Source organism: Spinacia oleracea, chromosome 2 (assembly GCF_020520425.1).
Source record: "Spinacia oleracea cultivar Varoflay chromosome 2, BTI_SOV_V1, whole genome shotgun sequence".
Taxonomy (NCBI): Eukaryota; Viridiplantae; Streptophyta; class Magnoliopsida; order Caryophyllales; family Amaranthaceae; genus Spinacia; species Spinacia oleracea.
This window is the reverse complement of record NC_079488.1, coordinates 47,113,958-47,140,809: the sequence shown is the minus strand read 5'-3', so window position 1 is coordinate 47,140,809 and position 26,852 is coordinate 47,113,958. Positions and strand designations below refer to the sequence as shown.

At 36.0% G+C, this 26,852-nt stretch overlaps 2 protein-coding genes and 1 long non-coding RNA gene across 5 annotated transcripts; 1 reads left to right on the top strand and 2 right to left on the bottom strand.

Annotated features, from left to right (window-relative positions):
* Positions 1 to 1,909: 1,909 nt before the first annotated feature.
* LOC110785016 (uncharacterized) lies at positions 1,910 to 10,084 on the top strand. 3 transcript variants are annotated; one of them, XR_008927800.1, is made up of 14 exons: positions 1,910 to 2,225; positions 2,336 to 2,424; positions 2,520 to 2,607; positions 3,081 to 3,180; positions 3,273 to 3,346; positions 3,488 to 3,559; positions 3,718 to 3,795; positions 5,294 to 5,418; positions 5,855 to 5,927; positions 6,014 to 6,075; positions 6,394 to 6,771; positions 7,511 to 7,610; positions 8,151 to 8,420; positions 9,726 to 10,084. XR_008927800.1 is itself a non-coding variant. In XM_021989459.2 (14 exons), the coding sequence occupies exons 2-13, from the start codon at positions 2,342 to 2,344 to the stop codon at positions 8,349 to 8,351; spliced, it is 1,434 nt and encodes a 477-aa protein (XP_021845151.1). In that variant the 5' UTR covers positions 1,911 to 2,225; positions 2,336 to 2,341; the 3' UTR covers positions 8,352 to 8,368; positions 9,726 to 10,084. The 3 variants fall into 3 exon arrangements, 2 of the variants coding, with proteins under 2 accessions (XP_021845151.1, XP_021845152.1); XM_021989459.2 differs by having other exon boundaries at positions 1,911 to 2,225; positions 8,151 to 8,368; XM_021989460.2 differs by having other exon boundaries at positions 1,911 to 2,225; positions 2,333 to 2,424; positions 8,151 to 8,368.
* A 456-nt stretch (positions 10,085 to 10,540) lies between these two features.
* On the bottom strand, positions 10,541 to 14,080 carry LOC110789775 (uncharacterized). The gene is made up of 3 exons (XR_008927799.1): positions 12,330 to 14,080; positions 11,995 to 12,090; positions 10,541 to 10,806 (listed from the first exon to the last, which is right to left on the bottom strand). It is a non-coding gene; the product is annotated as an uncharacterized lncRNA (long non-coding RNA).
* A 2,940-nt stretch (positions 14,081 to 17,020) lies between these two features.
* Positions 17,021 to 23,726, bottom strand: LOC110784999 (probable plastidic glucose transporter 1). Its single transcript, XM_056836765.1, is given in 6 exon segments — positions 17,021 to 18,571; positions 20,585 to 20,670; positions 20,859 to 20,932; positions 21,188 to 21,331; positions 22,135 to 22,291; positions 22,374 to 23,726. Coding segments are annotated over 6 exon segments (804 nt in total). The 5' UTR covers positions 22,602 to 23,726; the 3' UTR covers positions 17,021 to 18,456.
* Between the last annotated feature and the right edge of the window lie 3,126 nt (positions 23,727 to 26,852).

Sequence of the window (26,852 nt, the reverse complement as noted above, 5' to 3'; positions counted from 1 at the left end):
CTCAAAGTTATCTCTGGCTGAATAAAGTAAATGGTATAGTTAGGTGTTAAGTGGTCGGGTAATGAATTTAATGGTCGACTGCGAGTAATAACTAGGTATTACTATCGATGTGAAGGGTGAATGAGATAATTAAGTTTATGCTTGACACAAGAGGTGAATAAGAAAGAAAATAAATTTATTTATGTACCCTTATTTGTTTTAACTATTTTAATAAATAAGACACCGAATGAGCAATAATAAATTTATCAATTATTAATTCTAATTTGGAGAATACAGAGTAGCTATAAGATCTATTTTGATGATAATCGTCTACCAAGTTTCATATAAATTTATGTTTAGATTATAAATCGTGCATCGCACGGGTATTATACTAGTTAATTAAGCTAGTTTATACTTATATCCACAGGTTTTTGTAAATGTATGAGTTGTATACGACTTGTTAAATTAAGCAACTACGTAGGAGGAAAAATAAATATATACCTAAAATTATGAGCACAATGGTTTTAGCTTGATTTTATAAATAAGAAGATTATATGTATATATAAACCAAGTGTAACTGTAATTCGTAAGTACATATTTATAGCAAAAGTTTTAAATGAGATTAAAAAATTAATCCTCATTGACCAAAATATAACATATCCATGGTTAAAATTTATACCGAGTACTCCGTATTAATTTTTATGTTCTATAAGTATATGTTTTATTAGGAGATTCAAATTAAAACAAATAAGTAATTGATAAAGTTGATTTTTTTTTTGATAAATGATAAATTTGATACTTTGAATATTCTAAGTTTGGTAATAATTTCTCGTTAATTTTGTATAACAATCGGTAATACTATATACTCCGTGTATTTTTTTTTCTTCTATAGACAATTTTTTACTAACTTAAAAAATAAAAAAAAAATGAAAGGCACACAATGAGATGACATGTGTCATACTTAGTGTCTATTTTATTATTATTTTTTAATAAGCAATTGCACACATAATATTTCTGCAGCTGAAGATTACACATATGTGTTTGTATTGTTTCTGGAATAGTTTGTTATTTGCGTGAGAATGGAAAAATAATAATATAATGTTATTATAATTCCATAAGAAACGTAAAACTTGGCATTATAGAGCTGGATAAATTTCCTTCTATTTTATCATTTATAATTTTTTTGTACCTAGAGTATTAGTTCCCATATAGTAAATAAAATATTTTGATTCAAATTAATTTATATGAAAAGAGGGGTGAATCAGAGGGTGACATTTATCATCACCGTATTAATTTCCTATCTTTTAGTATAATATATAAATTGACGGCTATAATTATCGTTTAGTAGCTAAAATATTATGGAGTAGTATGGTAACCTTTTTTATAGACTCTTATTCATATTGTATTAGTTTTCTAATTTATTTGTATTCTAATATATTATGTAAGTACAAATTAGTAGATTACTCTAAACCTTTTTTTATATAAATATCTTACTATGTACGGAGTACTCCGTATAATGGATTAATTGTTTTATAAAAAGATAACCATATTGGTTATATTTGTTAACAGAATATAGAAAAGATTTTACAAAATATTCCACATGTATAGAATAACATATTTTTCTTAGGAAAATAGAATCAAATACTTTATAAGGAAAATGTTAACAAATTATTTTATTTTAATTTTTTTTATATCTATAAGAGAGGCAATCAGAGAGTGACATTTGTCAGCTCCACATTGATTTCCTCTCTTTTAGTATAATAGATAGATTGATTTTGGGTCCACACTAATATTATTGTGAACCAGGTCCACATAAGAATAATCCTCAATCTTAACCACCGGACCAAGACATCATTGGTTTTTTTACTAGTTAAGCATTAGTGATTTACGCTAAAGCATGACTCTTATTACTTAATTTTAATAACACCATAATTCCATATCTATTTCGACAATTTTCTCCATAATCCATAATTGAATGTTCCTTTTCAATTTTTAATCGACTCGAACCATTTAAGAACACAAATTGTTTGAAATTACAACTATTCATTCTGTCACTTCAACTCTTATTTGCTTGTCAGATTTTCAATTGCAATTGAACTTCATCTGTCCTTAAATTTTCCCCAATTGCAAAATCCTGTATCAATTATTTCGCCATCAATTTTTTTTATTAGTTTATTTATTTAATCCTTCAAATTCAATTTCGTCAATTGCCCCTCAAATTGTTCAGGAATTCGAATTTCACAAAGGTAAGATGAACTCTTTTTTTTTCTGCATTTTTTTGGTGGTAATTTATTAGTTTATGATTTACGCAGCTAATTTTTTGCACAATTGATGATTAATTATATTCTAAAAGAAGGTTTATATGACGAATCGCAAATCCTCTTGCTGTGGAATTTGTGAAAGCTCAAATCTTGCTTCAATCTGCATAGTATGTGTAAATTACAGGTATAATTGAAGTTCAAATCACTACGGTTTTCGGTTTTTATGCTTTAAAATACGTCTCTGATATACTAGGTTTGGTTGGATTGAATTGAGTTCAGATTAAATGAGTACTATACTTTGCTGAAATCGGTGCGGAGTCGCCGTGATCAACTTTACTCGAGGCTTACGGATAAGTTAGTTGCCAAGGTTTGATTTCTATTTACATTGTATATTCTGATGATTTTGATGAAAAAGTACTTTTTGATCATTGTATATTGGACATTTACTCATATTCTTTCAATTGCAGCAAAATTAAATTAAATAAATTGAAGAAACGATTATCATGAGGCGTTAGCGTTATAGAAACATAAAGAACCCAAACTTATGCTGCATTGCTGCACCTTTAGTCGCATTTTGGACATATTTTTGATAGTAGTCTCATTTTGGACATTTTTTTGATAGTAGTCTCATTTTGGACATTATTGTACCATTGCTTGCCAGATATAGCTGCATTATAGACTTTTAGTGATTGGGAGTTGGGTTTGTATTCGTGAACTTAGTGTGCTTTCATTGTTTGAGACCTTTGTGTGGTGTAACCGAAAAGGGAACAAGAAATTTTGAAAGAGATTGAGGGGAGAAAGAGTGAGAAGAACTTGTGTGTTTTGGTTGTTGTACAACAGGGAAAGGCAGATGAGCAGCTTAATTGGAAGATTGTTCAAAATGAGAAGATTTCTGGGCTGAAAGAGAAGCTTCTTAAATCGAGAGAACAACTTCTGCATGGTGCGGAGATTTTTCCTGTTACATATGATTTTGTTGGCAAATTAATTTTGTAACAGTAGAATGAAAAAGTAACTGCGGTTTATAAATGGCAGGGAAATCAAAATTGGAGAAAGTGTCTGGTGATCTTAAAGTGACATACGCGTTGCTTGATTTTTCTAAAAACATGGTACTCCCCCCACCCCACTCCTCTCTTCCTTCTATGTTCCTAAGTGATATGTTTTGATTGGTTCAGAATTCATTCTCCGCATTTCCAAATTTTTCAGACATAGTTTAGCTAAAGCTTTCATGTGCTATATTTTGTGATCAGTTAGAAAAACACCGGGTTGAACAGCTGGAGAAGTCTTATCCTAATTGGATATGCACTCAGAGTTTGGGACATGTAAGTATTTTGTTACATATGCCTATAATCAACTGGGCTACTGTACTTTTGCTTTGCAACAGATATTTTCAGCCAGCTAAGAATTTATCTTTACAAGGCTCAATTGGAGTTTTATAATATTTCAATGTCCGATGCTTCATCGTCACTGTGATCTGCAGATGGCAATAACCTCGGAGCGTTTACATAAACAATCAGTTGTTGTAAAACAAATCTGCAAGTTGTTTCCACAACGTCTGGTAGTTTCCAAAACCCTGTTTGTTTCCATCACTTTTTGGCACTTTAGTGTTTGATTAGTTTTGTAACACTGTTCTTATATTCCCTTGCTTTGTTGCCCTGCTGTCCATGTTACCTTGGTGCTACTTTGGGTAAGATAACGTTGTCGGCTTCAACCAATCCTGTGGGATATTTACTCAGGGATCTCTTGTACATGAATTATTGTTTACTAAGCTATCACTGACTAGAATAATAGATGGTAGATTGGTTTGGTCTAAACTACTCCTAGGCTCCTAGCTGAGAACTTGTTCACAAATCTCATAGGAGTAATATATAGCTTCAGCCTACATAGCGGAAAAGTGGCTGTTGTGGAGATAAATTTAAGAAGGATAACAGGATTGTTGTTGAAATGTTGATCACTCTCAAAGGAAGGGGAATTTCATTGTTTAATTGGAGGGAATAATAATTTGTCTAAAGGGAAAAAACAAACACCCTCCCCTTCCCAGCTCCTTTTGTCACTCCTTTCTCCTCTCTCTTTCGGTCTCTCCTGTGGATATAGGCAATTAGGACAACTTCAAGAAATTTCTGAGCAATTGAACCATTGATGGAAATGAAGAAGGATTGTTGATTAGGAAAACTCCTCCTTGACTCCACACTATTTGGGTTTATAGTTGTGGTGCTTTAGCTTAGGATCTTTAGCTTGGGTGTGGACTGTGCACTGTGCACTGTGCACTGTGCACTGTGCACTGTGCACTGTGCAAGGGAGATTTTTGTAGTATATTTGTTTCACTTGACAGAAAATTAAACATAAATACTTTTCAAGGGGCGTGCCGCGTGTCATAATAATCAAACATAATTAGAAGTGTACTTTATGAATTCCGTATTTCTTCAATCTATCAACAGACTGGTTAATTACATGAGGAACTCCTGTTGAATTTCTTATATTTTAAAGCTTTCAAATTCGTCAGAGATAGACTCATTGGCATTGGATAACTGCTATGTGAAACAGACCTACTTTCTTTTAACAAAATTCAGAAGGCCGCAAAGCCGGCAATACCACCACATTAATGATTGTGACCACCAAGAAAGAGGAGATTATATTACCGCTGGTCTATCTAGCTTGTCCAGACTTGCTAATATAATTTGAAGACGAAGTTCCCTTCCCTTATTTAAATCATGCCAAGTTGGAAATTAAATACATATGTGCCATAGACACGTGCATTGTTCCAGGAACATGGTAGTTAAAGCTCTTTTCATTTCTTTCTCATTCTCAATGTTGGTAATGACTGAACATGCGACTCCTAGAATCTTGGATCTTAGCCACAGGTAATAGGTTGCTACAATTTTCAATTTTCATGTGTTTTTTCTTGGTCTTTGTGATGTTTTTGAACAATCTTGTGTCTACTGCGAACTGGTAATTTGTTTTGCCTCATATGGATGTTGCTTTATATAGTTGAAGTGCTCTAGAAGTGTTGTTTCCCAGTATCTTCTGTGCTTTAAATTCCCTTTTGTTGGTATCAGGTGAAGGTGGATAATGAGAAGAAGGATGGCTTCAATGGTCAGTACGATGTAATTTGCAATGCTCGATTACCACGGGGTTTAAATCCTCATTCCGTTCCAGCAGAGGAGCTAGCAGCATCGTTGGGGTATACATTTAGTTTTGGAAGGAGGGTTTATGTTTACTCTTAAATTCCTTTGACAAAGTTTGTTGGATAAAAAGGCCATCATCATTGATTGTTACTCTGTTACTTTAATGGTAATATTGACTGGATTTTATGCAGTTCAGCAACATAATTTCTTATGTATGTCTTATATGAGAAAAATAGTTTGATGTCCCCTGTAGCAAGGTTTAGGTGATTATGTGAGCGATAGCATACATTAGTAAATGACTAATGTTTCATTAAGAGCTCAACGAGTTGTTCTTTTTTCTTTTGAGTTGAAATTATGGTGTTCCTGCTTCGTCAGAGTTGTTTGTTTATGTAATGAAACTTGATTAATTTTAATTATTTACTACTTATATTGAAAATTGGTCGATGCAGTTTCTCAGGTCTTATTATGAATACTAATCATTTATCAAAACAGGTACATGGTGCAAGTGCTGAATCTTGTTAATCATATCCTGTGTCTGCCTACACTTCACAACTCTGGTTTTGCTGTAAGTTTTCATGAAGATGCTTGATAGTTACTTCCTTCGTTCTTAAGTTATCGCTGCTAAATTCAATGCCTTAATTCATTCTTCAGGGTTCTTGCTCTCGAATATGGCAAAGAGATTCATATTGGGATGCTCGTCCATCCTCTAGAAGGTATTATTTCAAAATCCAGCTGCGTATTTATTATGTTATTACTCCATCCATCCCTTTTTGTTTACCCGGCACTTCTTTTGGGAATTATCTCTAAATGTTTGCCCCATCCTTTACGTCACAAGTTTTTTCTCTAACTTCGGACCCAGACTCTCCCGCAAACTTGTTCCTCTCTGTTTTCTCACTCATTTAAAAGCGTGCCAATCCTAATAGGGCACACAATAAGGGATGGATTGAGTAATGCTTGAGGAATTGAGCATCATTTTTGTTGTATTATCTTCTTAATCATCTTAACAGTTCTTTTTTTCCTGTTATCTGCAGCAATGAGTATCCACTTTTCATTCCCAGACAAAATTGTTGCTCTACTGGCGGAGAAAACTCGTGGTCAGAGAGATCAAGCCATTTTGAAGTTGCATCAGTAGAATCTGAGAGGAAACCCAGACTGGATCCTTCTGGAAGTATTAGTTTCAATTATTCTTGTGCATCACCGCATTCAATAGAGAGCCACAATGACTTGCAGAAAGGGATTGCTCTTCTTAAAAAAAGTGTGGCTTGTATAACAGCATACTGTTATAATTCTCTGTGCCTTGATGTTCCCACTGATGCTTCTACATTCGAAGCATTTTCAAATTTGCTTGCAACTCTTTCTTCGTCCAAGGAAGTCCGATCCGTTTTCTCCTTGAAGATGGCATGTTCAAGGTTGTCTAGCAATACATCTTTTCCCATATGAACTTGTTGCATAATTCTGTTCTATGTTTGTTGTGATAGACTATAATGTGTGTCATTGCTTAGGAGCAGTCAGTTTTGATATAATTTGTATGTGAAGGGGGCATTGAGATTACAAGCCTGTCTACCTAGAAATCATCCCTATCAATCCAGCCACCACAGTGTTTGTTGTGATAACTTCGGTACACTTGTTGGAAATTATAGTTTAAACTTTAAAGACTTCTGGTCAACCTGGTTTTGCAATTTTTCCATGTTTATTTTTGGTATTAGCTACTTGAATTTTACTAGACATCTCTTATTCAGATTGAAGAACATCAGATTCACACAAGAAGGGGGGAGAACACAGATTCCATACACGAGGGGTTGTTAAGTAGTCAAGTCTTTCCTGTGTTTGCTTTACCGTTTTCCATTTCTCACAAGTTGCTTTGGTTTTTGCCTTTTTTTTTTTTTTTTGGCAATTTTCCTTTCGTTTAAGTTAGCTTTTTAATTAAAACTAGCCGTTGGAGCTCTCAAAAAACAGATATTTAACAGTTCATGTACACAGCAATAATTAAAGTATTCAACAGTTCCTCTTTTTTTTAACAGAGTATTTAACTGTTCCTCTTTTTTTTTTTTTTTGGCAATTTTCCTTTTCGTTTATATCATATGCAAATTTAAAGTATTTCGTTTTCTACCATCTTGTCTAATACTTTATTTTTTATTTTTTTTGTAGATCTTGTAAGCAAGTTCAGCAATTGAATAAATCTGTGTGGAATGTGAATTCTATGATGTCAAGCACAATGCTGGAAAGCGCTCATGCACAACCTGCTATGGTAAATGTTACAGCTACAAATTGTTTCTGCTATGGTAAATGTTAAGGCTATAGAGTAAATCTTATTTTTATTCCTCCTTTTGACTAGTAAGCATGGAAAGCTACTAGTTGAATTGAGTTACAAATTAATATATTGATGCTCCATTAGTCCATTCTTCATGAATGTCCGAGCAGTTGACTTGGCTAGATGTCAGTAACGACACTTGAAATTCTGAAATTGAGTAAAGTGCTACATGCAAACACGTCATGGATGCAATAAATGGAAGGGCAGCCATATCCCGGAATTTATTCCATGGGTAGATTTAGGGAGGGGGTTCTTATTTATATATAAAAGAACAATCATAGGTATTAGGTGCAATATTGCAGGGATGGAGTAAAAAAAAAACTCTGTCCTCGCAGCTAAAAAAATGGAAGTAAAACAATAATAGGTTCTTTTTTTTCCCTCCTGAATGTCTGGCATGTTTCTTTCTCAATCAAATGATGGTATTTCTATGTATTAGATGCTTATGTCTTGTTTCTCTATTTAATTTCCCTCATGCAGAGAAATATGTGGGATAAAAATCTTCCGAATTCTGCACCCAGTTTTCTGTATGCGGCTGACGTTGCTGATGTCAGAAAGAATGATAACCTCTTTGACGGATGGGACTTTGTGGAGTATCCAAAATTTCCTCCGCCACCATCTGAAACTGAAGATATTGAGCACTGGACTCGAGCCATGTTCACTGATGCAACAAAAAAGTAAATGAAGCTAAAGTTCCTGTAAGTTCTCTATAACAACGAGAACTGAGATTGTGCTTTTTTCTTGTTATTGGTGAGCAGTTGCAGTTTTACTTGCTTGCTGTTAAAATTAAAATCCTATTTTGATGTTTCTCCCTCTTCCCTCGACGATCGTTTAAGACGGTTTTCAACTTCCATCAGCAATTATGCCTCATTGGGAATTTTGTACTGAGCTCCATTTTTGAGTTCAGGAAACCTTGTGGTTCATGCTTTATAGAAAATAAAAATAAATTCTTGCAGTAGCCCACTGTACAAACAAGAGCTACCATTCTATATACTACCTAACTCAATCCTTCAAACTCCTCAAGAACTTTCATTCCTATGACAAATTATCTTTATCTTATGTTTCATTTAGATAAAAACCTGGTGTATAAATGTTCTTTTCAACAACATAATCTCCCTTCACCTGGATACTATTATAACCGCTGAGTGGTTGCCTGAAGACAAGGTTATAGGTTTTACATAGAGTAAATAGTGGTTGAGGTAGCTGAACTTTTTCTCTTGCTGTTCTTTTCTAGAGTTAGGTATTGCATGACAAATATTTCTTTTCTTGATTTCTAGCCTTCAACTTTATTTGCAACTTTTCTTCATGAGAGGCATATATGAAAACACACCATGAAGAGCTAGCTTTAAAAATCCTTGGTGATAAACACGGTATTTATTATTGGTTTGGCCATGACCGACTTAGTGACATAGTGTAACTTCTTTTCAAATTTGTTCTTTATTTTTGTGCTAAAAATCTTTTGATTTAGAGTTTATTGATTACCATGAATCTGTAACGTTTGATAATAATGATGCTAATCTTCTTGGAACAACTTATGGGTCAGGGGGATAGGCTATACTAAAAGGATTAAGCTTGCTTGGTTGTCTATTGTACTACTGTGGTGCGTAAACTACAAACACCTATTTTGCTGCTCAGCAACCTACAATCCAAGCTGCAGATATGCTGGCAATGTTGTTTATAGGAAATTGATGCTTAAATGTCCATAATATATGTGCGTGATGGATTTCTGGGTGTGGAAGCTGACAACACTATTGGGGTTATCCTTTACTGCTTCTATTTGTTTGAGCTCATTACCTATCATGCATTATGTGTATTGTTTAAATGAAAGCTGGTCAAATGAGGCGGAAAAGATACTCCGTACTACATATACATTCGTGATACTAACCTGTGAAGTACGTCTTTGAAGTTCGAACATGCATTCATGTATACATTGTACAACTGTTGTATAGCATTTTCTGAATCCTTGTCAGTAGAAATTAACAATATATGTTCAGTCAAATGAAATTCTGTGTTTCTGCTCTTTTTTAGGTTAAAAATCCGCTGTTTCTACTGCAGGTACATAAAGGATATATGGTTCAAGTTGTGGCATATGAAGGGATCTGGGCTCAACCTGTTGAATTGTAATTACTTTGTATATAGGAGTAGTTTCCAGCTTATCCGACCCATGTAAATATAAGAAATTGAATCAAATATAGTTCATTTCATCAAAATTACAACCTATGAGCAAATTTTGCACTATGAGACATCATCGCACGCATTGATGAACTAGTTGGGCCGTGCGATGAACGATTTGGTTATATGTTGGTAGTGTAATGAAGTTTAGAAGTTATATTGTTTTTAACTAGGTGTTAGAAGGTGTTTAAACCAAATGACAATAATAAAATTTTACGACCTACGAAGTCTTGTCTTTTCAATCGAAATATTTTTCTACTTATGTTCATCTCCCCTGAAAAAATAGATTCACTTTAAATCACATATTACCACCAATAACATATCATTTGTACAAAAATCAACAAACACTACGCCAGAAAATGCTTTTAATAGCGCTTATTTTTGCCTTTTACAGCGCTTCTTGAAGCGCTGTTGATGGCTCCGCTATTAAAAGTAAAAGTTACATTTAATAGCGCTTTTCAAAAGCGCTATCAAAAGTATTATTAGAATAAATCAAATGTTTCTTTTATAGCACATTGTAAGCGCTATTAAAGGTGTGCTGTTAAAGATTTTCCCGCCAACTTTAAATAATTTTATAATAGCATAGGTATATAAAGCGCTATTAAAGTGATATTTTATTATTTTATAATTTGCTAGCCGAATTATATTTCATTTTATACCACAAAATGATTATACATATTTCAAAATAACACCATATATTGAAGAGTAAAAATAATCGTATATTAATTTCCACACCTCATTATAAAGAATTTTCAATTGTACGTCAACCTAATAAAACCGATTACATAGAGATGTTCTAAAATAAGAACACAAACATTAAACTACGCAACATACATTAATTAATACAACTGTACAATTATTGGTTCATTCAACGTAACCGAGCTAATATACAGTTGTTAGACAACATGGTGCACCCATTGAGTTCTTACTTCGTCAATCTGCTCTTTGTTATAACTTGGAAAATCTGAAAAGTATTGCAAAATAACGAGATATAAGATATTCATACATATTATAAGATATAAGATATTCATATATATATATATATATATATATATATATAGAAGGGAAAAAGTTAAGTGAGAAAGAATTAGCATTACCATAAGCATTATATTGAAAAAATATATTTACATAAGTTTCGTCTACATAAGTGCCATATAAGAAAGCAAAAGTCCACTTAGATTTACAGTTTCAAACATACAAAAGTATCCAAAATAGATGACAATTGTAGAGTAAAGAAACAACACATCTACCTAATTGTTACTCATGGAAGCACAAGGAAAGATGTTAGAGAAGCGAGTTTCTAAACTCAAAGCATACATTCAGGTAAGGTCTCAAGTTCTTCACAGGCATAACAAAATATTACAGAGTTCTTCAGCTATAGAACTTTGATGTGTTTGTATTTTTCTGTATATTGCATTATCAATGGGTTGTTGTTAATATGAAAAACATGTATGATTGTAGTTGTTGTGAAAAACTTTGCTAACTTGTATTTGTGCATTAGATGTTCTGTTCAGTTAAAGCTTTTGGTATGTAAGAGGATATCTGGATATGTGCAAAAGATATTAGATATTAGATAACAGTGGTTTATATGGACTTCCTTGCATGATGTTTAAATGTAAATATATTATTGCTTAATCTGCGGAACAGCGTAAAAAGTTTTCAACAAAAAATTATGTATGAGAGAATAGCAAGGTTATCTGGCAGTAATGCCATACCTCTGCAGGGATTAGTCATGCAAGAGAGTTATGGGACAGATCGATACACTAGTACAAGAACTAGCAGGCTATGGCCTCAAAAAAAGGAAGAGGCCATGGTCAAGAATCTGCAGTTTGCTACTAATAGTACCATGCTGCAGTAAAGTCAATTATAACTTTATAAGTGCTTCTGATTTTGACAACATAGTTACGTTGGTCCAATAGAACAACCTCTCTAAGTAAGAAAACATATACCATGATTTCCAAACATCATGGCTTCTCTAGATATTTGCTACTGGTTATTATGGAACTCAAATCCGTTCTCCAACTCCTTTCTCTCTCTACTTTATGATCTTTGACTTCCTCTCAATTGTGAATTACAATTATCAGTTTACAGATTCACAATTAAGGAACTTCCATAGAGAAAATATAGTTATAACTAATAAATAAATACTCACACATCAAGGTTGTCCCACGATCTTGAAAAGTTGCCTCATACAACATCCAATGAATCCGCTGGCCAGCTTGTCGGCAGGCTTACATTATACACAGTTCTGAATACATAACCAAATATAAACACATGTTAGACATCTAATAGCTAGGCAGACAGAAAATAGCACCAATTTTGTTTTTGGTAAATAAAATTTTTATTACCCAAAGGTAGAGAATACAAGAAGTACCAAACAAAGAAACACCAGAAACACTACAAAAAAAAGGCATCACAGCCTGCAAAACTAACACATAACATCAACTGCAACAGAACAGAAGTAGAAGCAACAAAGAAACACCCAACCTGTGCAAAGAAGCGTAACAACATAAGCAGCAGCACCCATCCTGTGCAGAGAAGCTGCACCTAGCCTAAACATAGCAAAAACAAGCATCTGTACAATAGATCAGCCTGCACAGATAACAGCAGCAAGCCAACAGGCCTCCCCTCAAAGCAGTACCCTGCAGTTAGCAGTAGCTAGCAGAATAGAGGCACACACTAGAAGAGCAACCAAAATGCATAGAGGAGCACTAATACTACATAAAAGATTAACGAGTACAGAAAGTCTGCAGTTTTTCCCCTTCTGTAAAATTCTGATATGAGCGCTGATCTGAATCATCTGCAGAATCTGATGTCAAGTCTGAAAACATTTATGGAATCTCCATTGGTTTCTTTCCTTCCAAATCTCATATACAGTAAGACCGAGGGACATTCTGTACAGGAAAAAAATAGCACCAGTGCGAAACTCACTTGTTATCACTTTATTAGGCATAACAAAATTGACATGAACTGGAACTTAATGCATCAAATTCGCCTTGGACTATAGTGTAAGAACAAATGAAAGTAGCCAATAATCCAAACGTCAATTCTAGAATCTGTCAAGGCTTCATCCATTCATGCCAAAAACAGCTGCAATACTTATTAAGTCCCTTTGACTAGTTTAGGTAATATCAATAAAATTATGAAATAGTTACATATGGCCTCATGGGGTTTTTGAAATATGATTTTCGGTCGTACTTGTACTCATGACTCCAATTTCATTCATGAGATCTAATGAAATTGAAATGTGATTTTGTTCCTTATACTCATTAGTCATTACTACTGTTTCGATCATGAGGCACAAGAGAACGCGATATTTGGTTATCACTAGTTACTTTACTGCTATTTCATTAATGAGGTCTAACAGAAATGCGATTTTTTTGTCAATGGCAATCACATTATCAAAACTACAGGACATGTATTTGGAGTAAAATAGAAAATTGGACATACACACTAGAGAACTTTAATCTTCAATATGTTTTTTCTAGGAAACTGATTCTAGCTAGTTTTTCACTACGGTAGTACTTTAAATAGTAACTAATTCGTGTGAAATCAGTTTAATTTTTAGATTAACAAACAATTATACTATTTCTCAATCAATTCGCAACTCAAAAAATTAATCAAGTGCACAAAATCCAAGATTAAGCAACAAAATTGTAATCAAATATCAATTCCAACAGAATTGACTCCTCCAAATCAATATGCAACCAAAATCAAGCACACGAGCGTTCAATTTAAAAACTTCAAATGAAAATAAGATTTGAAACCATAATCGCAAACGCAAAATTAGGAGAGAGAAAAGGAGAGTATACAAAAATCCACAGTTGTATATATCGACAGAAATGGATATTCCTTTGACGCCATTTTCGAGCTTAGCCTTCTTGTGCGCTACAATGAAGATTGATTCTAAGTAATTCAACCGCCCATTCTCACAATGAAAAACAAGAACCCAGTAATTCAACCGCCCATTCTCAAACTCGATGTCGCACTCTTTCAGTGACAAGGGAAGCGTTGCCTTGTGAAGGGTTTAGGGTGATTGAGTTTCACCGCTTCGATGATCAGGAGTCTTGAGACTTGAAAGTGAGAAGCAAAGGTTATGAGTAAAAGATAAGAAGGGAAGAAACGAGAAACGAAGCTGCTGAGCGGTTTTATTTGTTTCCCATAGGGTTTTTTTAGTTTTTATTTTTTTTATATATTTATTTTTCTTTTAGGTTTTAATAGCGGTTTAACATGGAGCCCTATAATAAGTTGTGCATATGACAGCGGTTATAAAATAAGCGCTATAATATGTTAAAAATAATACATTTAATAGCGGAAGAGGTAAAAGCGCTATTAAAAAAACGCTATAAAATGACATTTCTGTAGTAGTGAAAACTGTTACAATGTACGATTATACTCATGATATCCAATTAAGGGAAAGGCTTAACAAATTCTAACTATTGAACTATATTGATAAAACTTTTCTCATAGGAGAACTAAAACTAATTGTAAGTTCCCTATCAACAAAAATATACAAATAAAACCCACCTAAAATGTTGATGACGATTTACCTACCTTTAATCATTTGCATGGAAACCATACATTATAAGATTCTCCTTCTTTGCAAAATAAATTGCAACTAATTAAGCAAGAAAAATAAACAACATACTTCCGATATGCTTAAGAAAACAAGAACAGTGTGCTTAGAGAGAGAGAGAGAGGGGGGTGGTACTACGTACAACTTGAATTGCATGCATGAAAATAAAAAATCGAAATGTTGAATTAAAACACCCTATAACCTCAAAAATTCTATTAGTGGGAGGTTAAATTTTGAGTGAACGCCAAAAAAGAATGAGAGGAGATTTGGGGATTGAATTAAATTGACATTGAAAATAATTAAGGTTGAAGAGTTATTGGAAAGATGAAGAACGGGGAAGATGAAATAGGGGACAGTTGTTTAGGCATAATCAAGTTGGGTATCGATTCTAATTTTTTGTACTCCCTCCGTCTCATTTCTATAGTCCTGTTTTTATTTTGAGCGTCCCAAAATTAAGAAAAATCAAGAAAAATGTGCTTGGAGAGAGGGGGGGGGGGGGGGGGGGGGGAGGTGGTACTACAACTTGAATTGCATGCATGAAAATAAACAATCGAAATGTTGAATTAAAACACCCTATAATCTCCTACCGTTTTAAAACGGACCAGTCAAAAAGTCTTTAGTGGGAGGTTAAAATTTTGAATGAATGCTACAGGAGAAGGATAGAAAATTTAGGGATTGAATTAAATTGACATTGAAAATAATTAAGGTTGGAGTGTACGTTAATGGGAAGTTGAAGAATGGGAAAGATGAAGTAGGAGACGGTTGTTTAGGCATAATAAAGTTTAGTATTGAACCTAATTTTTGGTACTCCAACCGTACCATTTTTATAGTTTTGTTACTATTTTGAGCGTCCTAAAATTATAGTCATGTTTCTATTTTTAGCCATTAAGTTTTCACTTTCCCATGTACTATATTAATTTAAAATACATTGAAATCCCAACAAAACTTCTCCATGTACTATATTTTAATTTTTCATGTACTACATTCCCTTTTCTATGTACTATATTTCAATTTCCCGTGTACTATATTCCATTTTTCTTAAAACCCGTATTTTTTGTCTACGGGGTTATAAACATGGGACGAAGGGAGTACATGCAATTCTAATAAATTAGGGATTATTAGTATACTACGTGAAAACTAATGGCAATAAAGTGGAATGAATATCCATTATTTTTTTTATAACAAAAAGTAAATAGAAAGATTAATAAGGTTTGGACATGTGTCTTCAACATGGAGTTGCTTATGTGTCATTGAAATGATGATGGTTATGTTTTTTAAATACTAGCTATTGATTGATTGGTCTCGCACGTATTGATGAAATTTACAATTTTTTAAAGGGAGCATCTAACTATTGTCTGTAGGCGCAATGGTGGTTTACATATGATTCTTTTCATTGTATTCAAGAAATTGATAACGAATGTTGAATGGATGGCTTGGTTATGGGACAGGGTAACCCTTGGATAAAGCGTAAGGTTCTATATATGTGAAAAAAAAAATTATTGGACAAGGTCGATACAAGGTCAGAATAGTAGCCTCCAACACTTTAGTAAAAAATAGATAAATATGAATAGATTAGTATTTAAATAGTGTCGATCTATTGGCTCTCTTTTATTGACCCTTGACAAGCACCGATCCGATATGGTTTAACCATTAAAAGGTGACTCTTTAATAACCCTACACCCTAATAACTCGTTGCGCTCGATAACCAGGTCTAGCTGCAAGCAGTATTGATACTGTAAGAGTAATTATCTTTCTTTGGGCTTCAATGTTGGCCCTGCGATAACGTCTACGGCGGTTGATGCCGGCTTGTCGACCACTTTGTCGAGGGTGGGATACAACATCCAGCAGAGATGGGGATGTATGTTGTCTCTCCTACCACTTCGTTTAGCATGAGTCGTCGTCGATGTTGGATAGACATCATCACCACCACCACTATAGTTAACCATCATATAATCCTTCAAATTTGCGATTTTAGACCTTATAAAAAACAAGAATAAAATTTCATTCGAAAAGAGAATAAGAAAAATAACGTCTTTGAAAAGTTTCTTGAATGAGTAGAGATCATTATCGTAAACCTTAAAAAGCAACCAAAAATAAAGAAAGTATTCCACCAGTAAAAACTAATGAAATCTCCTACAAAATTCGGAGGCTAGGGTTTGTGAGAGAAAGGAGGGGAGAAAAAGAGGTGGCCGTTTAGAAGCACTAACCCTCTTGTTTGGCCCTTAGATAAAACAAACCCCACTGTTTATGCCTGTAAACAAATGATGATCGACATCCTGGTACAGTCACAGATTTGAGCTGCACATCACCGTTTGCAATTTATTGCCTCAATGACTCATTTTGCACCCAAAAAATTTAGAAAAATGACACAAAGTAAGGAGTATCAAAATCAAGACTGGATGCAAGAAGCAAACAACCTCGTCAAACGCCTCACCTGGGACTGGATAAGATAAACGCTATCGGACAAGTATGCTAAAGGCATAATCTCCCATAACATCATTATTCTTTTAAGCACACTTATATTTTTTGAATACACCATGTTCACTCTGCACTCTTGTCTAACATCTAATTGCTCTTGACTCATGTTTTAAAGTACTAATAATCAGGAAAAATATCCCCTCGTTGTATAAATATGTCGATACACACCAACACTGATTAAAAAAGAAAAAGAACAGGGGTGGGTATGGGCACAAGCCGCACAACTAGATAATAAACATCCTCGTAATAGCACGAACATATGATACACTTTAACGAAAGAATTTTAGTCTTGGTACGCCCTTATTGCATATTATTTGAAACTCCATGCGCTCAAAATTGTTACTGCGGTGGCGGCGAAAATTATGCTAGCCTTAGAAGCAATTCGAATATGCAAGCTAGTTGTTAACCAAGATGGTCATTTTGTAGTCTGTCCTCTGGTGGATATGAGACCAACTTCCTCACTAGCAGTATAAGTAGTCAGCCAATGCTATAAGTTTCATCTTAGCAAGTCTAGCAACTGCAACTGTATCACCCTTTTTAATCAGGGCCTATAGCAAGCGCATTTCAGCACCATCTTAATATGGGGCTAGCTGTAAATCACGCCTCAGCAGATACCGACTTCTGTCACACTCACACAATCCTTGCATTGTCACATTTTAGGTACCATAAGCCAGTGTATTATGGTGACTCGTCCCAGACCTCTCTGACAAGGCTAATTGGTGATGATGTAGCAATCAGATAAAAACTTTGCTAAGTGTAAATCCGTCGTCATGTCCTGGGAGCTCAGACCGAAGTGACATCTCAATCTCCTCAAGTGATCGCCCTTTAGTTTCTATTATCAAGGAGTAACTAAACATAGCTGATAGCAAGGACACTCCACCGAAACTCATGTAGATAGGAGCAACACCAAATATCTTTTGTAATTCAAGGAAAAATGGACCCACCAGGAAATTGCAGACCTGAGAAAAACACCAAATGTGCAAATAACAGTTTTGAATCAGTCAAAAAATTAAAAGTGATGAGAAACACTTCCCTAAAATAAAAATAAAATGAGAGGCGGTTTCTTTTGTCCAACTAAAAATCCAATTCATCACTTAGCAAGTAATGCATTACCGTTATCATCTGGTAAGGACTGGATAGGACTCTAGGACCCTAATGGTAGAAAAGACTGGAAAAAATGTTCAGGCATACATTATACGTAAAATGAAGCACAACCAATGGCCTGTTTAATGGGTTTCTTCACCATCTGTTTTGTTCCATGGTCTGGTTAGTGGTTACTTATATAAGTTTTAGGAGTGAAGGGAGAAAGTCCCTCTAGCTATTCATACCGGCTCAAGCAAAACGATAGGATTTCCATAACAGATGTATAGGGTGTGAGTTCTTATGAAATTGAGTTGTTTTTACTTCTCGTTAGTGCCACACTGCACATGGTGTTAAGACTTAAGAGTAACTATTTTCCTAGACTCTTTGCACAAGATGTTAAAAGTGGTTTCCCTTGCCACACCATTTTCTTTTCCTTTTTAACATTTTTGTTCCAAATCTATACTTTTTTAGACATGTTCAATGGACAGAGAAACTGAAACTCATAATTTTCCCTCGCATCCTACTGCTGCTAAGCTCTGGAATAATAATGCCAGTTACTGGGCCAGCTCCAATTGCAAAGGAGTACATGTACCTAAAGAAAGAGAAGAGCGGATTCAGTATATTTTCTTCTGAACGAAATGTAATGAAAATCAAGGAGGTGAGATTAAGTGAACCAACAAAAATAGAAATTTTTTAACAAATCAGGCTAAAAGCTGGCTAATGGGAAAATTGATAAACATCAAGAAGCTTCATATAAATCTAGTTAACTAAGTGAAGCATCCACAACAAGCTTTGTTGATTGCAGGTCCTGAAGTTACCGAGTATTACCAAGGTCACCACTTATCCAAGAGATTGTCCCCTCCAAAAAAGAATTGGGGCCTCCCCATCACTAGCTGTGTAGTGATACACCTGTCTCTCATACTAAAGGACATAAAAGATACAGTAGAGTAGAAAATTTGTACGACACTTTTAAGATAGAAGTAAGCAAAAGTCCACGGAGCTTGGTTCCCACAATGACATAATCTATTAGATTGGACAAACTTTATTCTACATCAAGGAAACTCACACCTTGGAATTATCATATACAACCGGGTTATGGAACTCTACAAGAATGAAGCATGAATTTCTAAGCATTAATAATAGGTGGGCAAAGGAAAAGCTAACATTTAAAAGAAATAACTTGGCAGGTATCCAACACCGTAGAGTCCTCAGTCGAATCACATATCCATTGAGCCTACCAGCTTACGAACAAAAAACAACACTCTTTTGCTTCCTCTAGCTAGTAATCTTATTAGGGTTGAGTATACATGACACTCCGTATATATCAGAAAACACAAAGCAAAGTGAAAGGACACTAGAAAATGGTAAGAAGAGTGTACTATTACACGGGATGTTGCATGTGAATGTCTAATGCATCTTTACCTCCAAGAAAGGAAATCACAGTTCCAGATAAAGAAACCTTCCCTAAAATAGAAAGTTCCCATAAGGGGAACTTCCAAATAAGGATAAGGGACTGATGAGACATGGCATTATTCTAGAAAAGGAAGTGACATCATAATTTTCATGAAAGCATTGCATTTGCACCATAACAATCTCCTTTCCTTACCCTGGTCCCAACTTCCTTACCAAACCCCCTAAAGAAAATTTGCAGCCAAACCATTATCTTTGAATGGAAAACCCAAGATTCTTCATGAATCACAAACATTCTCCTCCAGAGGCAACTTGTCATTTCTGTGTTAGAAAACATGTGAGCATGACTCACTATTAGCACGACAAGCAAATATCCATTGAAATAACCAAACCTAACATGGCCTTTGCTTTTGGTGCATGTCAATACTCAATACTTCATTAGTGTTCATTTACATTTACATTTCATATCATTTCAGTATTAAGAAGGCTATATAAGCCAAAGGTGTAATTGTTCGACATTCAGAAATTATCAATACAAACCCCTTTTTCATTTCTCTCTCTAAAAATCTGTCTTGCGACTAGTATATGAAGTATATATTTAAGCTTACTTATCGAGATTTCTCTTCTTTCTTAATTGGATAATCTCCCTAATTATCATAACGTAATCTCCATTCTCTATTTGAGAATCAGTTTAAGTAGTTAAATGAAATTACAATCAGACTTTCGGATTGTAACAGTATTTTAGTTCATTAACTTTCATAACCACACCAGTGGCCACTCAATCTAGCCCAATTTCTAATTCTAGCTGAGCGCCTGAGCCATGAACAGCAGAACTGGTATAGTGACTCTAGCCTGGGGATCAAAGCAGCAATACATGGTTACAGTTCATTTTTAGGCGCATCGGCCCATCTCAGTTCAATGAACTTTTAAAGAAAAAGTGAAAAAATAATTGTCCTGGAGCCGGCCCATTTAAGGCTAGGCCAAACCAGGCCTCCTCAGTAACTAAACAGAGTTAGGTCACATGGAGCACGATATAGCGTATATGAACATTACCATCCCTTTAAATATGACCTTTTACCAAACAAGTGGTAAAGGCTCGAGCCCATACAAGAAAGTTTTAGGCTTGGAACAGCTCAGCAAAAGCCATTCATCCTCTACAGAAGAAAGTGCAAATTTGCGTTAACAAGAAGCATACCCTAATGTACCCAGGATTCATAAGTTGCGACTGACATCTTCATCTGAGAAGCTGATGGCATATGCTGTAAGAAACATCGACAAATCCTGAAAAAATTGCAAGGTCACATTATCCAGAAACCCATAAAATGAATGCCAAGCTGATAAATTAATCCTAATATCCTTTTCATAGCTTGAAAATATTAGGAAGAATTAGAGAGAGAGAGAGAGGTTTCGTGCCTCCTCTACATTTCTCTGCCCAACCTTTCACACCCATTAACATCAGAAAAGCTCACCATTCCTAAATAACTTCCAATGAGTAGTCTTCTTCTTCCTTGCTTATCAATCAAGTAAAACGCAGAAAGATCCCCTAAAGTTCAAATTAAAAGTGCAAGTCAGTGAAAAGGTTACAGAAAGCCATTCGTGGCCGGGTAAGAACTCACTACGTTGTAAAAAAAGTCCATTTCGGCTTTAAAATATGAACTTTGTACCAAGAAGTCAATTTACTATTCAACTGCAAGTTAAGAATATAAAACAAACTTGCCTTAATATAAAACACTGTACATATTATTTTTCAGCTAGATATGCATTGAAGCAAAGGAGCATATTATATATGTTTCTGCACCTGCAAAGTTGGTGAGACCAACATAGCTTGCTAAAGCAGCATTTGTAATCCCAACATCTTGAAAGGTCAGAGATGAAAAATACAGGACGCCATTTATTCCTGCAAATTGTTGCAGCAGAAAAAGAGCACCTCCTGTAAGTGCAACTGCAGCAATTAACAATAGTGTATCAGACTATGGCGAATATTCTACTTATCGGTCCTGATCTCTGAGAAAAAGAATTTTAGAGCATAGAAAGTGGCAAGAATTATGAACTTCCTATCCATAGATAAAGCTGCAAAATAGCTAAATCGAATTCAAATACATTAATAAGTAATAACTCTGTGTTAGGTCTCATCTGAATTTTAATTGCACGGAACGACCCTACCTCAACCTGAGCGAAGTGACAAATACGACCAAAATCTTCCACTAGTCGAGGATAACCTATGGTTTTATCCCCCACAAGACCCTCCCAATTAAAAACATAGGTCCTCAAAGCCTGATGCTCAGCTATCCCACTTCTGAAATAAGGGGCTCATAGGATTCAAACTCAAAGATATTTTGTTTCTTAAATGTGATACGGTTAAAAGTTCCAACACCAAAAAGATGCTTAAGTTAATAATAAGACTTAAGGTCCACTTATGGTTTCAAGATTTTCAACACTTTAAAGTGTCCACAGGTGAATGCTTTACTACAGGTCTTGGACTCTTGGTATAGGGGTATTGTATGATATTTTAGCCAAGACGTAAGCGATTGAATTAAGGTAGTCAAGCAACTGCATAGAGTTTTTGCAAGGAAACAATAATGTTTCGTATTAAGAAGAAGACGCGTTAAACCTCAGGATATCACCGGACAGACTTACTTAATGTAGTTTGCCTTTGGAATGCTGAATGCTTCTTAAAAACAACAACAATACAAGAACATCAACTTTAACAAGAGCACCAAACATTCAGATAAATACTTATACAACCTTTATAGTTTGGCTCCTCGAAGAGCTCCAACCAGTTCGTGTTGATATCTCCCTCACTTCCATTCAATACTGACTGAATCTCTTCTATAGCATCATCAACTTCTGAAGGACCCCAAAGGTTACGAACAATAGATTTAGCGTCGTCAAGTCTCCCCATCTGCATAGACACAGCAGTCACTGATCATTTTTTATTTCAGACGACCAAGCCACAAAAATATGTCTTCATGTAGGAGACGTACTTTGCATAGCCAGCGCGGGCTATCCACTGCAAAATGCATACCAACTGTAAGAAGAAACCTGGGGATGCTTGCAATGTAAAGCATTGTCCTCCACCTAGTAAATTTTTTTATAGGGTTAATGAAATAAAGACTCGGAAATTTGAGGACCTGCATGTAGCTTAAGTATGTGAAACCATTACAAAATAGCAAACCATAATATAGCAAGGTTACATAGATAGAAATTATCATCAAGGTAGAGAAATAAGTTGCAATTGCTCCCTCTACCTTGAGCGCATTTGAAGCAAGTTTGGAGACATTGGTATAGACATTGAACAATTTTACAATCAAGCCACTAAAACGAGAAAGCACTACTTTTCTTTCGGAGGAAAATCATAGTAGGGATCAACCATATTAAAATTACTAGACTGATAAAGCTACATTTAAAAAGAGGAGTAAAAATCACATATGAAAAGAACCATAAAGGAGAACACTATTATGTTTATGAAGCACAGAACCGGAAAGAGGGTGTAGTTTCAATGTTTCGGGTTTCACATTGGCCATGGCATGGTATGGCCAAGGGACAAGGCATCTATGGTACCAAGAGGCACCTTCTGGTTCCATATGTTGGATGGATGTATAAAATCCGGAATCTATGGTTATGACCACCGAAGAGGCCTCCCAGGTGCCCAAGGAAAACACCTCGACGTCTAACCTTTCCGGGTATGAAAAATTCTCCCAAATAAAATAACAAGGTTGTATCACTGTGTGTAGTGTACGATTTTGGACCATTTCAAGAGATTTTCAAGACCCGATGCCGAAACTAAAGTGGTAGACCGGTGGTGGGGGATGCATCTCCGGGTCATGAAAGGTAATGGAATGATATATGACCACCAGTCGATCACATAATGAACCAAGACGGACATGTGGAAATGAGAAGAGGCGTTGTGAAAGCCAGTTGGATAGATAATTAAGAGCCGAAGTATAGTTCGTAGTAGATGCTTCGTACTTCCAACCACCCAAGAGGCCCCACTGGAAGCATCTAACCTCCAATTTTCCTCTGAAAAAGCCATGAATATTCCAAAAACGAAGGTTGTATACTTGTATAATATACGTTTGGTATTTTTAAGGGGGAAAAAATTCAAAACTTAAGTAATAAGGTCAGTGGGGGTTACCTCCATAGGTCATGCAAGGGGTTTGGAACCATACATGACTCGCTTAAAATTCACATGAAGGACAACGAAGGCTTTGAGGCAATTAAGGAAAAATGGTTAGATACGTAGTTGGTTGAGCTAAAAGAGATTTTTCCAACTTCCCGAGAGGCCCAGGACACCGAACCCCATGATAATTGGTAATTAACTTGAGGTCTTACTTTTCTGGAAAAGTAAAAAATGTTCCAAATATAAAGGCTACGTATGTAATACCCCATTTGGAGCTTTATAGCGTACTTTTTATACTCAGTGGTGTAGTGGGATTCATCCCGAAGGTTATAAGGGTCATTTGGAACCATAAGCACCACACTAGTCATTCCCAAGAGCCTCGTGGTTCTATTAAAGAATGTCTTGGAATCCAAGTTAAGGGAGAAGTGAGACTAAGTTTACTGACGGTGACAAAATCCATTGGTAGTGAACCAAGAACCAACACTACGTACTTGAGGTTGGTATAAAGTGGTTGTTAGAAGTATAACTCCGTGATTTGTTATTCATTGACTTGGAGTATATATACATATTACAAGGCAAGTATTCTGATTGAATATTTGCAGAATCAATCACGTTAATTTAGTCGTGATTGATTGACTGATTATTCTAATTTATTCTCTAATTATAGCCTATACATAATTAGATGATTACACAATATATGCTTTACATAATTAGAAGATTACATATTCTATTACACCCCCTCAGTTGAAGCGGGAGGTTGTCGTACGCTGAGACTGTCCCTAAAATCATCAAATAATACGCGCGGAAGCCCTTTCGTGAAAATGTCAGCTATCTGATAACGGGAAGGGACATGTAAGACACGAACATGACCGCGTGCAACTTTCTCACGTACAAAATGAATGTCCATCTCAATGTGTTTAGTGCGTTGGTGTTGTACCGGATTACCCGAAAGATAAATCGCACTAATGTTGTCACAATATACCAATGTAGCTTTCTGAACTGGACAATGTAGCTCTAATAGTAAGTTTCGGATCCAACATGACTCCGAAACAACATTGGCAACACCCCGATACTCGGCTTCGGCACTGGACCGCGACAGTGTGGGCTGTCGTTTGGAGGACCAAGAAATTAAGTTGTCACCCAGAAAGACACAATATCCGGATGTAGATCGTCTTGTGTCGGGGCACCCACCCCAATCAGCATCAGTGTATGAGACCAGACTTGAAATAGAAGAGGGGTACAAATGTAAGCCAAAGGATAGAGTCCCCTGGATGTAACGGACAATGCGTTTCAGTGCAAGCATGTGGCCCTCTCGTGGGTCGTGCATATGAAGGCAAATTTGCTGAACAGCGTAAGAGATGTCCGGACGGGTAAAAGTAAGATATTGCAATGCACCGGCCAAGCTACGAAAATGGGATGGATCTGCAACAGGAGAGCCGGAATCCGCCCCCAATTTTGCCTTGGTGTCGACTGGAGTTGCAGATGGGCGACAAGAAGACATATTTGCCCGCTCAATAATTTCTGCCGCATATTTTCGCTGAGATAGAAATAGGCCACCTGCATGACGAGTGACAGCAATTCCCAAAAAATAACTCAGAGGACCTAAGTCCTTCATGGCAAATTCTGAACTGAGAAGAGACATAATGGACTGCTTTAGAGATTCAGATGAGGCAGTCAAAATAATGTCATCCACATATAACAACAAATAAGCCATGTCGTTTCCACGACGAAAAATAAACAATGAGTTATCCGAAGTACTATGTGAGAAGCCAATTGTGGAAACAAAATCAGCAAAACGTTTATACCAAGCTCGTGGAGCTTGCTTGAGCCCATATAAAGACTTCTTTAGTAAGCACACATAATCCGGATGGGTTGGGTCACGGAACCCAAGTGGTTGATGCATATAGACCGTTTCCTGTAGCTCTCCATGTAAAAATGCATTCTTGACATCCAACTGATGGATATGCCACTTTTTGGATAAAGCAATACTAAGAACGATCCGAATAGTAGCCGGTTTGACCACCGGACTGAAAGTTTCTCCACAATCAATACCAACCTGTTGAGACCTGCCATCACCAACAAGACGAGCTTTATGTCGCTCAAAATCACCATTAGACTTTTCTTTGTGAGAGAAAATCCACATACAACGAATAATATTAACATTAGAGGGACGAGGCACCAACTCCCACGTCTTATTTTTAATTAGAGCATCAAATTCATCAACCATGGCCATTTTCCAATTCGGGTCGGACAAAGCAGTTACTGGGTTACGAGGAAGAGGGGACTTGGTAACCGAAGTGTGGAGATTAAAAAGTTTCTTAGGCTTGAAAATGCCATGTTGGGCTCTAGTGGTCATTTGAGGGGAGACATGGGGAGGTTGGGCCTGCTGTCTAGGAGAATCCCTAGAGGTATGTTGGGCCTCGGGAGTTGGGCCGCTGCATGTAGGGGATAGGACAGGGGAGTGATTGGGAGAGTTAGATGGTGATGAAACTCGTGGGTGGGCTCGCTGTTGTGTACCAAGTGGAGTGGACTGGGCCGTTGGTGAGGGCGGTCCAGTCTGGTCAATAGGAGAGGGATGACCAACAGGGTGCTGCGGGGTTTGGGCAAGGGGATTGGGTTGGGCCGGCGAACGACCAAGCTGGGTAGGTAATTGGAGGCCCACAGCTGATTGAACAGTCCCGTGGGCACCCAAAGACCTATTCTGCCCTGTCATGGGTTCACTCGGCACAGGAATGGGCTGAGATGCGTGGGCCTGCACAGCTAGAGGAGACAAGCCATCAGTTACGAAATCATAATCACTAGGTTTAGGAGTGTGTGCACTTGCAAATGGAAACGTATTTTCATCAAAAATCACGTGCCTGCTAATAATTATTTTATTATTTGATAAGTCGTAACACTTATAACCACGGTGATTAGTGGGATATCCTAAGAAAACACAAGGTGTAGAGCGGGCCTGTAATTTATTAATGGATGTGGAGGAGAAGAGTGGATAGCACAAGCACCCGAATACCCTAAGATGGGAATAAGATGGATCTTTATTATAAAGAATTTTGACCGGGGATTGATATGCCAATAACTTATTCGGAAGTATGTTAAGGAGATAGGTTGCCATTTGCAATGCGTGATGCCAAAATGAGGGAGGTAAAGATGCATGAATGAGAAGGGTGCGTATGATATTATTGATGGTACGTATTTTGCGTTCGGCTTTTCCGTTTTGAGGTGAAGTATGAGGACAGGACAACCGAAAAGACATACCATTTAATTCACAGAATTTTTTGAAAGGACCATTAATGTATTCCCTCCCATTATCACATTGTAAATTTTTAATTTCTCGTTCAAATTG

What these genes read in the sequence shown, in the direction of transcription:
- LOC110785016 (XM_021989459.2), top strand. Translation starts at nt 2,342, where the DNA reads ATGACGAATCGCAAATCCTCTTGCTGTGGAATTTGTGAAAGCTCAAAT. An exon ending in AGTTGTTTCCACAACGTCTG is followed by an intron (nt 3,796 to 5,293) that starts GTAGTTTCCAAA and finishes TGTTGGTATCAG; the next exon opens with GTGAAGGTGGATAATGAGAA. An exon ending in GAGCTAGCAGCATCGTTGGG is followed by an intron (nt 5,419 to 5,854) that starts GTATACATTTAG and finishes TTATCAAAACAG; the next exon opens with GTACATGGTGCAAGTGCTGA.